Source organism: Vipera berus (genome assembly GCF_964194415.1).
Source record: "Vipera berus genome assembly, chromosome: 2".
Classification (NCBI taxonomy): Eukaryota; Metazoa; Chordata; class Lepidosauria; order Squamata; family Viperidae; genus Vipera; species Vipera berus.
In genome coordinates, this window is record NC_138203.1 from 188585395 (window position 1) to 188598747 (window position 13353).

At 36.2% G+C, this 13353-nt stretch overlaps 1 protein-coding gene across 1 annotated transcript in view; it reads right to left on the bottom strand.

Moving 5' to 3' along the window:
* The window catches only part of SLIT3 (slit guidance ligand 3), a gene marked incomplete at its 3' end in the record, with an annotated part of 569754 nt that overhangs the window by 35653 nt on the left and 520748 nt on the right, over positions 1 to 13353 (bottom strand). The window contains exon 30 of the mRNA XM_081320704.1: positions 7987 to 8124. Coding sequence (XP_081176830.1) covers positions 7987 to 8124 — 138 coding nt within the window. The remainder of the gene's footprint in view (positions 1 to 7986; positions 8125 to 13353) is intronic.

The following is a 13353-nucleotide window of genomic DNA, read 5'->3' on the forward strand; positions in this document are numbered from 1 at the left end:
TCAACATGTCATCAGTCGATGATGATGATGATATTATTAAGCTTATCCAATGTGAAGGCTGGTTTTACAAATCTAGGTTTCATTTACAAATATCATAAAAATTTGTTGAGAGGCACTTTTCGTACTTTCAACAGAAAGAATTTCAATCTGATATCTGTTTGTCAGCTTGACTGGAAAACTTATAGCTACAGATTTGAGTTATATACTGTGGAATATGCTATGTTTACTTAAATGATTGCTGCTCAGATACTTTGTTTGCTTGCTCAATATCTCAATGGGGAAAGTTTTGAAATAGCTACCCAAGACAAATAAAATATTATGAGAGTTCAGCATGCATAATGTATGGGGTTTTTTGCCAGTGACATCTATCACTAAAAACAGTGGATTACTAAAGAAAAAGGCATGGTTTCCAGCAGTTCTTGAATTTCAGAAACAGTTCATTAAACACACGCACACAGAGAGACAGATAGAATAAATGCTTGAAAAGGAGAGGACAAAGATAATATTTGAAAAAGTGTCTAGATTAATAAAATAAATATCCCTAGATTGTCTGCACAGTAGCTATCAATAACAAATGAAAGTAGTATTGATCTGGGAAGCATAAACTGAGACCTACTAAAGTATGATTTAAGTGAAAATATAGTAATAGTCTTGCATGACAGTTCTATAAACTTAGCTCCCAATTCCTTAATCTTTACTCTTCTTTAACACCAGGATATTTCCACAGTGAGGATTCTCCAAGTTAGAGGGAACATTAGATATGTTCATCTCAAGTTTCCATTCACATGCCTACCAATCTCTTTCTTTCATTGACCTTTAGGTTATCCCTACACTCTTTTACAAATGAATTATACCTGATTTTATATGTACAGATGCCGTAGAACTCAACTCTGTGCTACAGGAGGGGACAGTAAAATTCAGAAGGCCTGCTTTAGGAAAATATAATTATTAGAAGCATTTTATTAGTAGCATTTTAATCTTTGGTTTAAACATCTATGCCTAAAGAGTAATTAATTGCTTATTGATATCTCGCTATCTAGCACTTTCTGAAGAAATTAAGCTTATCCTATGGTATCTTCGGAAGGAACGCGGTGGCTCAGTGGGTTAGGACGCTCAGCTTGTCGATCAGAAGGTCAGCAGTTTGGCGGGTCGAATCCCGAGTGCTGCGTAGCAGAGTGAGCACCTGTTACTTGTCCCAGCTTCTGCCAACCTAGCAGTTCGAAAACACGTAAAAATGCAAGTAGAAAAATAGGGACCACTACGGTGGGAAGGTAACAGCATTCCATGCACCTTTGGCATCTAGTCATGCCGGCCACATGACCACGGAGACATCCTCGGACAAGCCTCTGGCTCTTCAGCTTTGAAATGGAGATGAACACTGGCCCCTAGAGTCGGAAACAACTAGCACGCATGTGCGGGGGAACCTTTACCTTTACCTATGGTATCTTCAATATAGCTTTTCCTTGAGCTAATTGAAGCTGAAAAACTGCAATTTGTCTAAAGGGGGTCAACCTATTTTCCAAAGAACCTGAAGGTAGGACAAGAAAGCAAGAAACTAATCAAGGAGAGAACCAACCTAGAAATAAGGAGACATTTCCTGACAGTGAGAATAATTAATCATTGAAATGACTTGCCTTCAGAAATTGGTGCTCCATCACTGGAGGTTTTTAAGAAGAGATTGGACAACTATTTGTCTGACATGGTATAGGATCTCCTCCTTGAGCAGGAGGTTGGACTAGAAGACCTCCAAGATCCTTTCCAGCTCTGTACTTCTGTTAAAGCATCTAGTGAACAGATGTCTGGCCTGATATAGGGATTTACATCTTTTTTTCATGAATTAACATGTTAACTTACATTTCTATTTAACTATTTAACTATTGATGGATTGATTGATTGATTGCAATGGCAGAAGCATTCTATGTGAATTTGGAGTCAAAGAACAAAATAGAAATAGGAAGGAAGCAATTTCACAGCTTACCGAATACAAAATAATAAGTATTGTATGAAAGCTGAGGAGATGTAAATATTTCTTCACATTTGTGCTATATATTAATTCTGTAGATTAAATCTAAACTAGTCTGTTCTGTTGCTTTTGTTCCTGCTATATTTTGGGAGGATCATATTTCTTTTCTGTATTTGCTAACTCAAGGATGGCTGTGTACTATCCTTCCCATGCCAGGGCCCTTGTTTTTGATACATATTATGTTCCTGTTACAAGGAAACTTTGTTCTTTAAACATCTGTTCCTGGCAGATTATTTTTAAGAATGGCAAATTTTCCAGGAACAATACGCCACCAGAAAACAGGAGTTTTTAGGAACGTTGGCAAGTCTTACAAATATATCTATCTTTTTCCTTTGCAATCGGGATAAAGTAAACAGAAGATAGAAGGGGAAAAAAAGAATAGACGTGACCAATAAAGAAGTATATTTGTAGCTCAGGGCTGAAACGAGGGTTCCTTGGTGCTGTCTGAGCTTGGTTGTTTTCTTGCAGATGTTTCATTACCCAAACTAGGTAACATCATCAGTACTAGTCACTACCACTGATGACGTTTTATTTTTATTTATTTTTTTAATTCCATTTATATCCCGCCCTTCTCTGAAGACTCAGGGCGGCTTACAAGCTTAGCAGTAGCCTTCATTCCATGTATATGCCTGCTTATTAGGGCTTTCACACACACCCCCAAGTGGCATTATTATGTAAGAAAACAACCAAGCTCAGACAGCACCAAGGAACCCTCAGAATAGACATGACAGATGAAAGTCTAGCTCTTTGCTTGTATTTTATAATGATCAAAACTTTAAAATCAAGCCTTATAACACTGTAGGAATCAATATTTCTTCTTCAAAATGCCAAACACAGTGATGTAATAGAAGTGTGTCATAAGCAACAAACAAACAGAAAAGAAGAAAAAAAATTCTGAGGAAACATGGATTCCCCGTGATCAGGACAAAAGTCCCAAATGCTTCTATATCTTTTTAGATTTTGTTATTTTTGATTGTTTCTTTCCTTCCAGATGCTATTGCTCTCTTGCTGTGTGAATCTGTTCCAAGCACAGAAAATACCTTCCTGAAGAAAAGCAATAACTAGGCAATCCACTTCCTGAGGCAATGATTAATGAAACCATTTGGAGGAATAGCTTATCTTTGACATTCAGTGAGATTTTTCACATAGTGGGCTGATTGGCAGCTGTCAGACGTAAACTTCAGAATGTTAAGTAATACCAAAGAGATTATATATATCAAAAGCAAAATATCATGATGACAACCACTCTCATCCAGGCTAATGAGGCAAAATCTCTCATATTCCTTATAAAATCAGTTTAAAGGTTGAGAATCTTCTAAATTTTTCAAAAGTATCAGCATAGAAGACATAATGACTGTTTGGAAATAAAACATATTTGAATGGTGAGTTTGCTGGGGTATCCACATCAATCTCCTTCCATACATAGAATACCTGAAATGCATATTTCTGTCCTGTAGCACAAGAGGCTGAGTATATACAGGACTGATTAGAATTTCTGTGATAATTATGTATTTCCTCCTCTTCCCCCCCTTACCTTAAAAACACTGAATAAAGTATGGCACAAAAATGTTTACCTATAGGGGCTTCTGGGGGATGTCGGATGAACTGAAGATGGCTCTGTGAAAGCAGAGCTGATAACCACAGCAAAGACCAAGGAATCAATGAGTAGTCTTTTTTTTCCCTTTTCTTTTCTTTTTTGGAATCTCTCCAGATAAAGAGAGGACGAGAGATCACCAATATGTACTCTGGAAGGCTGCTCCTCACAAGGATTTCTCAAGACAGTGGTCTCCCATGGGTTTAAATGCTGAGAGACAAATTGGCCAATTGCTTGCAAACATGGAAGAAATTTTTATAGGACACTAAATCCCCAAAAGGTAAAGGTTCCCCCGCACATGCGTGCTAGTCGTTTCCGACTCTAGGGGCCGGTGCTCATCAATGTTTCAAAGCCGAAGAGCCAGCGCTTGTCCGAGGACATCTCCGTGGTCATGTGGCCAGCATGACTAGACGCCAAAGGCGCACGGAATGCTGTTACCTTCCCACCGTAGTGGTCCCTATTTTTCTACTTGCTTGGCGGGTCGAATCCCGAGTGCCACGTAACAGAGTGAGCGCCTGTTACTTGTCCCAGCTTCTGCCAACCTAGCAGTTCGAAAGCACGTAAAAATGCAAGTAGAAAAATAGGGACCACTATGGTGGGAAGGTAACAGCGTTCCGTGCACCTTTGGCGTCTAGTCATGCCGGCCACATGACCACGGAGACGTCCTCGGACAAGCTTTGAAACGTCCTCTTCGGCTTTGAAACGGAGATGAGCACCGGCCCCTAGAGTCGGAAATGACTAGCACACATGTGCGGGGGAACCTTTACCTTTACCTAAATCCCCAAACTTCACTTTCTAATTATTTTCAGAATTTGTCTAAAGCTATTAGAGACATTTGGAATGACAGGTTTGAAAAGTCTTCATTGGATATGAGTTTATCTTCAACTCTGAGCATAAGAAAAATTACAAGCTAAAGATCCTAAAGAATTAGAAATAAGCCGCAAAAAGTTAGCTAAGATATTGATCTCAAAATGAATTAAGGATCCAAATAAATTTGGAAAAAAAAAGATTTTTATTATTAGAATTAATTATTTGCTTCTCATGGGAAACAGACTTATTTTTGGATATCCTGGCAACTGCAAGTCATGAAAAAAAGATAATTGATGATTTTAGAAAAAGACACTAGAGGAGACTAAAGATTCTAAGCAGAAGAAAAAATATATACAGTACATAAGCCTGATGTTAGTTAATACTGGAATTACATAACGACAGAAAAATTGTAACATTGGACATATTAAGGGAGAATGTTTGAAGAATGGAACAAGATGTTAGCAACTACAATATCAACATTCTCAGTAATGATGTCTGCTTCTATGGACAGACTATGTCTAAAATAAATTAATAAAGAAATGACAAATGTGAAACAAAACTTTATCTGATAAGATAAAATATAAAATATGGAAGTACAAATGAAAAGCAAGAGAATGATTTAGAAAAGAATGCTTTGCTGGATATACAAACTAAACTAGCTAAAACTTTAAAAATTTAAAGGGAAATACAAATGATAAACCAAGAGGATGATCTGGAAAATGTTATTGGATCTACAAAGGATGCTTGTTAAAGTCTTGAAAAAAATCTATGTAATAGAATAAAGAAGAATTAAAGATAAATCAAATCCTGCAGTATTTGAATTAAAGATTAAGACTGTTAGAAGTAAAAGGGGAAAAAGGATATAAAGTTGAACAAGTTTAAAATAAGACATTTTTTGCAATGTTCAAAAACGCCAACCCATTGTGGACTTTTTGCTGTCATCCGGACTGAAAAGTGGATATTTTCTGGATTTGTTTATAGATAAGGGATGGGATATGAAGAGCTATCTATTTAACCTTATATGGGTGAAGTTTTATTAAATTTGTTTTTATTTGTTGTGATGAAAGCTGGAAGTCATTTCTTTATATATTGATTTTTCTTATTATTTCTTTTCTTTATTATATTCTTTTCTTCCTCCACTATTTCTTCATTTCCATACTCTTTTCTTTCTCTAACTTTAGTGTGTGTAACTTTTTATTATTACAATTAAAATTCTTGATAAAATGGTATTTTTAAAAAATGTTTAACTATATAGCATACATAGTGCCAGGGAAAGTATGAAGTTGGTGTGTTTGAAGCATGAAGACGTAGTGAAATGATCATGGTTTAATAAATTCTTCTGCATATTACATATGAATGGGAGCAATGATGGGATCAGTACATGTACCTCTGGGATTTGAAAAAAAAACAAAACTAGAGGGAAACTGAATGGAAAATAACCATCTGTTTGCAGTTGTTTCCTGAGGGGTAATCATACGAATCTGTTGCAACAACAATATGAACAAAAAGCCTTATGGCATGTTTAAAACAAAGCCACACAGGACTTGCTTACTTGCATCTATTTATAGCTATGTTTGTACACATTTTAAACATTTTTTTCAGCATAAAAAGTCAATATTCAGTGATTAGCATTACACCTAAAACAAGTGATGCCTGTTTTCATTTGAACTGAATATTTTCTGAATATTATTTACATAGCAAAATGGCTAATCTTCAACAGCATGATTTAGGGGTGATAGATTGCAGTGGGTATGAGAGATTCCTGAGGAATGAACTGCTCCAATTTGCAACCTCACACCCTCAAATAGCCCAGAACAAGCAAGCATGCGTGTGAGAGCACACACACACACACACACACACACAAACACACGTGCACACAGACACATGTGCGTGCACACACAAAAAAAACACCCCTTCAACCCTGTGCCTTCTCTGTCAGTAATGGCTTCCTATAACCTTTCTGCAGGTCAGGAAGATCAGGATGGCACATAAGGGTCTGTCAGAGAGAGGGGGGGACAACCTATTTTCCAAAGCACCTGAGGGCCAGACAAGGAACAATGGATGGAAACTGGTCAAGGAAAGATTTAACCTAGAAATGAGGAGAAATTTTCTGACAGTGAGAAAAATCAACCAATAGAACTTAGCTTGCCTCCAGAAGTTGTGGGAGCTTCATCACTAGAAGCTTTCAAGAAGAGAATGGACAGCCATTTGTCAGAAATGGTATAGGGTCTCCTGCTTGGGCAGGAGGTTGATGACCTAGAAGGTCCCTTCCAACTCTGTTATTCTAATCCTTTAGAAGTTGCCAATTTATGAAGGAATATTATGGATGTAGGGAGTATATTCATAAAATGAGAATGCAAGAGACATAAGAAGAAAAGAAACTGAGACAGAGATACAGAATGGAAGAATACCAGGAGTCCTTGACTTAGAACAGTTCATGTAGTGTCTGTTCAAAGTTACAACGCTACTGAAAAAAGTGACTTATGACCACATTTCACACTGCAGCATTGCAGTATTCCCATGGTTATGTGATTTACATTTGGGTGTTTGACAACTGGGTTCACACTTATGACAGTTGCAGTGTCCTAGGATCATGTGATCCCCCTTTGCATCCTTCTGACAAGCAAAGTCAATGGGGAAGCCAGATTTACTTAACAACCATACTACTAACTTAATAACTGCAGTGAAATTCACTTAGTAAATGTGGTACAAAAAGTTATAAAATGAGGAAAAACTCACTTTACAAATTTCTCACTTAGCAACATAAACTTTGGGCTCAATTGTGGTCGAAAGTCAAGGACTACCTGTATATCACTAAAGTAATAACTACCTATTTTTCGCCATCTCACTTTTTCTGTATTATATTGTGTTATATTGTGTTATAAAAATTCAGTCACTGTCTTGGCTTAGCACACTTAACCTTAAACTGTAACTGTTATCAGAGTACTGAGTAATTTGATAATGAATCAAAAGATATTAAAAATCATATACCATAAAATGCCTTTCAAAATGCACAATGTACCCTTGTGTTTTAAAGCTTCCAGTTAGACCTGCTAAGAATTAAGACACCTTAATTTGTTTAATCACTTATTTTGCCCCTCATTTTCCAAAGACCTAAAGGAATAAAATAAAGGATATTTCTGCTAAAAATAACTATCTCAGTAAATGGTATTTATTTATTTATTTATTTATTTTAATTCCATTTATATCCCGCCCTTCTCCGAAGACTCAGGGCGGCTTACAAGCTTAGCAGTAGCCTTCATTCTATGTATATGCCTGCTTATTAGGGCTTTTGCCCCCCCCCCCCAAGCGGCATTATTACAAAGTCAGCTTAATTGCCCCCAACAATCTGGGTCCTCATTTTACCTACCTCGGAAGGATGGAAGGCTGAGTCAACCTTGAGCCTGGTGGGATGCGAACCTGCACTAATTGCAGGCAGCTGGTGTTACTTAAGGAGGCATTAGCCCACTGCTAATGCCTCCTTAAAAAAAAAAGCTGCTGAACGATAAGGTCACACACTATGGTTTCATAAGTACCTCAGAGTAGATCAAGACCTTACCTAAATCCTTGAGGACAAATGCAGGTGTATCCATTTACAGCATCTACACACATGGCACCATGGCGGCATTTGTGTCCCATGCAGTCATCATCATCTGTTTCACAGTGCTTTCCACTGTAACCTGGCAAGCATTCACACCTGCAACAAGACCATTAATGACTCCATTAATACAAAGTTGCATACTAGATTGCATCTCCAAAACCTGTTCACAATATGCATGTATATGAAACAGATATACAACCCAAAATAAAATAGCACTCTCAGTCATACACGAGAGATGAAGTGCATTAACTGGTATAGCTTTTGTTTTTCTTAATGAGAGGAAAAAAGCTTTCTAGTTTATTTCCATGTGTGTGTAAGTTTGAAAGGTGGTTGATAAAGCACAGAGCAGTGTTTCTTCAACCTTGTCAGCTTGAAGATAATCTGGACTTCAACTCCCAGAATTTCCCAGCCAGCACATCCTCTGAAGCTTAGCTTTTAAAGTTACACACTAGAAATAGCAGATCTCTCTGGAAAACTGGGCAGTCTCTCAAAATCTTCAGTGTCTTTTGGAATAGCCTAAATGTACAGCATAAGCCACATTCCAAGCCTCCCTGGAAAATAATAACATATTCAGACCTATGCCAAAGAAGTACATTTCCTAGATTAATATTTAACATATCTGGAAAAGGCACTTCCATATACTTTTGGGCTGTAGTTACAACCCTCTTTCTTAGAATAAAAGATTGAAATAGAAAATGAGACAGAATTGCATCAAACTTAAGAAGTACAGATAAGTAGTAGGGTTTATCAACTAAGATCATCTTATTGGGCAGCAGAGATGCAAATGTTTACGTTTCACCAACCTGAGTGCATTACATACATAGAAAATGACTTATAAGACCACTTCAAGCATTACCAAAATCTTAATACAGCTGTACTAATAGACATTTTATTTAATGTATACTTCTAACAAATAGAGATATATCAAAACCTAGAGCTTTCATTAGAATAAAATGCTGCAATAATTAATGCAAGTTATTTTCTAATACAATGACAGAGGTGCATCCTAATGCTAGCAGAAGTTTAGTACAAATTCCTGGTGAATAATGGAAAGGGTTTTTTCCAGTTATATAAAAGTCTTGTAAAAAAAAAGGCATTTTTAAATCTCAAAAGATCAGACACCAGACATTTATTTAAAGGGGAGTCAATTCTAGAGACCAGGAACTATATGGGGGAAAAAACCCTCTAAAATGTGAAGATGCTATTTTAATGCAAGAAAAACTGATTGACCTTGATTGAACAATTTAGCTGATCTCAATGGAACATTAATTATAATCTAGTCATTCAAATAATAGAGAATTTAAATGGATAATGTTCCTGAAGACTCAGCTGATATAGGGATTGGCAAAAAGTAGATATTTACAAGTAGTCCTCAACCTTACAACCACAACTGAGCCCAAAATTTCTGTTGTTAAGTGAGACATTTGTTAAGTGAGTTTTGCCCCTTTCTTGCCACAGTTGTTAAGTGAATCACTGCAATTGATAAGTTAGTAACCTGGTTGTTAAGTGAATCTGGCTTCTCCATTGACTTTGCTTGTCAGAAAGTTGCAAACCATGATCACGTAACCCTGAGTCACAGCAACGGTCATAAGTATGAACCAGTTGCCAAGTGTCTGAATTTTGATCACACAATCATGGGGATGCTTCAAAGGTCGTAACTGTGAAAAATGGTCATGTCACTTTTTAAGTGTCATTGTAACTTTGAATGGTCACTAAACAAACCATTGTAAATCGAGGACTACCTGTACTATAAACCTGAACAAGAGGATGGATAGCAGAATTGGAAAGATCTGTCAACAAACTATAAATCCAAGCAGGACATCACTAAGTTCAAAGGTAACTACTTAGACTTTCTGAAGTTTGATATGAACAAATTTCCCTTCTACTGTGGGGTTCTTTAAATAAATCACTAAAGGAAGATTTCAAATTCTTAGTCCAAATAAAATTGTTTTACCATAATACTAAACCTATTTTTATTTCCCTATTCATTATTTTGTGACTTAAGCCCAGTTAGGTTTGAAGGAATTCAGCTGAATATGCATTCAGGCCTTTCTCAGTTTTGCAGCTAAATTTTATTGAGGAAATCAAGTGTTAACTTGCCTCTCAATCTAACAGTGTCATGATCTCTGATAAGATCATTCATTGTTGGTCTCCTTGCTGCTGGAATTCATCCACACTGGATTTCTTGCCAATCTACAAATATTCAAATCTGTTCAAACTAAATTCCTAAATAATTGCTTCAATTGATATTATAATAGTGGCTGTTATTCTCTACAACAGGGGTGTCAAACTGCCGGCCCATGGGCCAGATGCGTCACTGCAAAACCGCACCCACCCCATTGCTGGCAATGGAAAAAAAGTTGTGATATGTTGCGACATGTCATGTGACGTTGCGAGTTTGACACTCCTGCTCTACAACATCATTCCTCTATACCTTTGAATTGAAGAACAGGAGACCGTCTCTTATTAAATCCAAGATTACTGTTTTTTAAAAGTTTTGAAACAGCATAACAACCAATTCTATCAATGTTTCAGGCATACTGGCAAGCAAATGGTGTTCATAATCATTTGCTGTGGGAGGAAATAGCAGCATTTAATCCTCTTGATTTATTGATCCCTGTTGTCCCAAATAAAGTGATGTAATAACAAATGATGCACACATCCTTATTCAAAGCTGCCATGGATAACATTTTTTATATATATTGGCTATTGTCATAATGATAGAACCACCACTTTTCTTGGAAGACAGCATTAAATCAATGCTTTAACTTTTGTCAGTAATTCCATGCTACAGAATAATAAAATGTATTTATAACTGTGCTGTAAGACTTTGTGCAATTGGAACAACAGCTTCCTTCTCTGGAGATATATATTAAATTAGTGTGTCTGTGTGTGTCTCTGTGTACACACACACACACACACACACACATATCTGAGATCCTTAAATGTTAGAGCAATTGGGACTTGACTTGTGTTAAATACTACCGCTGGTTACGTTCATTTCAGATCATTTATATTGACTTTGGCCTCAGGTTTATTGAAGGATCACAAACCTGAAGCCAAAACCAATATAAGTTGTCTGTAATGAAAGTAACCAGAAAATAGTGTTACTATTAGTCAAATAGTCAAATACTTTAAATTATTTCAGTTACTCTTTTCTTCTCTTTTTTAAAATTTGTCATTCCTGTACTTATGTGCTCCTTCCTTCCTCAATCACTGATGATCATGAATTTTCAGATCCCTGGAAGTGATAAATCAGAAGGTAGCATCTCTTCCAAAGAAATAAGTTGTAATGAGAGGCAACTCACTTTATCAGATACATAGAAGAATATAGGATTTAAACTGGAAGGTCCACTTAGCTTTATTAAAGCTTTATTGCTTAATTGAGATAGAAGTTTTAATTAATGTGTTGGATGCATGCTTTTGTTTTGTTTCATTTTGTTTGTTTGTTTGTTTTGTATTTTATTCTCCATGTGTGTGTGTGTCTGTGTATAATTCTAGTTTACTCTAACAGCTGCTTTATGGAATCCCCAAATTTGTTACCATGGGGCACCTTTTAGATGAAATCCAAATATCAAACCAAAGAAATTAAGGCATAAGATAAAAAAGAAAAGAAAAGGTAGCTAAATCTAATTTATATCAGCATCTTTATTATTGTATATCTCTATATCCTTGCAAACTATCCTTGCTTCCACTATTTCCATATAGCAATTCATACAATGTCTTTTGTTCTTAATTCTTATCATCTCTTTATTCTTGAGGAATTCCTTAACTCTGTCCAACCACAACTTGTTTGCTCTTTCCATTTCTTCATTCAAATATTTGTTTTGTGGTTTGATTCTCATTCTCCCTACATGATTAGATGTCATCAACAAGCTTCTTTCATAAATGTCATTGGTTTCTGGGACTAAGCAAGAATCAATGTTTGTTTCTGTTCTTCCTTAGAAAAGATCATTTCCAACAATAATTTAGATGATTCAACTATTTTGTTTTACCTTAGGAATAAACTGTGGCTTCATCGTATTTCTTCTGATTGGAAGTAAATCGAAAGTCATAATATATGTGTTTTGGTTTCAGTAGTAAATAATAACTATAAATTGGCAAAAAGGAAAACACTTTTGTGGGCTACTTAATACGGACACAAAAGGAGACCCCAAGTGGGCATCCTCTGGGCAACGGTAATGTCACTAGTTGATCCTTTCACCATGGAAGTGTTTTGGTGTTTTCGACATGGAAGTATAGTATAAAGAAAACATTTCCTTCATTTTTTGTAACTTACATTAAACTGAAATATATTTTTACCTCAGGGTTGACATGAGGGGTCCTTGGTGCTCTCTCTGAACTTGGTTGTTTTCTTGCAGATGTTTCATTACCCAAACTAGGTAGCATCATCACTAGCACTGATGATGTTATCTAGTTTGGGTAATGAAACATCTGCAGGAAAACAACCGAGCTCAGAGAGCACCAAGGACCCCTCATGTCAACCCTGAGGTAAAAATATTCTCTGTTACTGTTAGTCTGGAATGAGAACACAGCTCACTATTAGACTATACAGCCAGTTAACTATACTTGCATTGTTATGATATCTGAGGGACATCATACAAAGCTTAGAAGATGTATTTTCCTATTTAAAGGCAGATTTTTTTTTTGCAGAGAAAGAAATTAAACTTTCTCTTTCCATTCCTAGTGAACCTCTAAAGCTACATCTTCCTGATATTAAAAAAAATGAAAGTGTGTTGACTGAAAGGCATGCTGAAAAATGGAAATATCCCCTGGAACAATTCTTTCCTAATTTCCAAGTATGTCCTAAACTGATGTGCAGTCAACATTAGCCTAGCATTTGTGTAAATGTATTCTTTCTTCTTGGTTTCAATGGCAGTAAACTGCTCTTCTGGAAAGTGCATGAAGTAAAGTTTCTTTTCTTCCATAGCCATGTATGCCTACTGAAAGGCCACCAAATCTCCTGTAGTGGGGCAAATTATTCAAAACTGGACAAACAATAGGAATTCTTTCTTCACTAGACCTCCTTGGGTTAACTTACCTTTGGAATCGTGTAAAAGTTCAATGGGAGATCAGTTCTTTTGAAAGGAGATCTCAAAGAACTTTCCAAATCATTAAAAAAAGTGAATTTTTATTTGGAAAGTGATCCTGTGTAGAACCTTATTTGTTTATGCTATTCCATAAAATGGTATCTACTGAATATCATATGCCATTTCGATTATCCTTATAAGACCACACTTCATAATTGATCAAATAATTCAGAATAAATATGGGATTAAAAAGTTCCATTTAGCTTATGAGTAGATTTTAGAGGGATATTGTTAT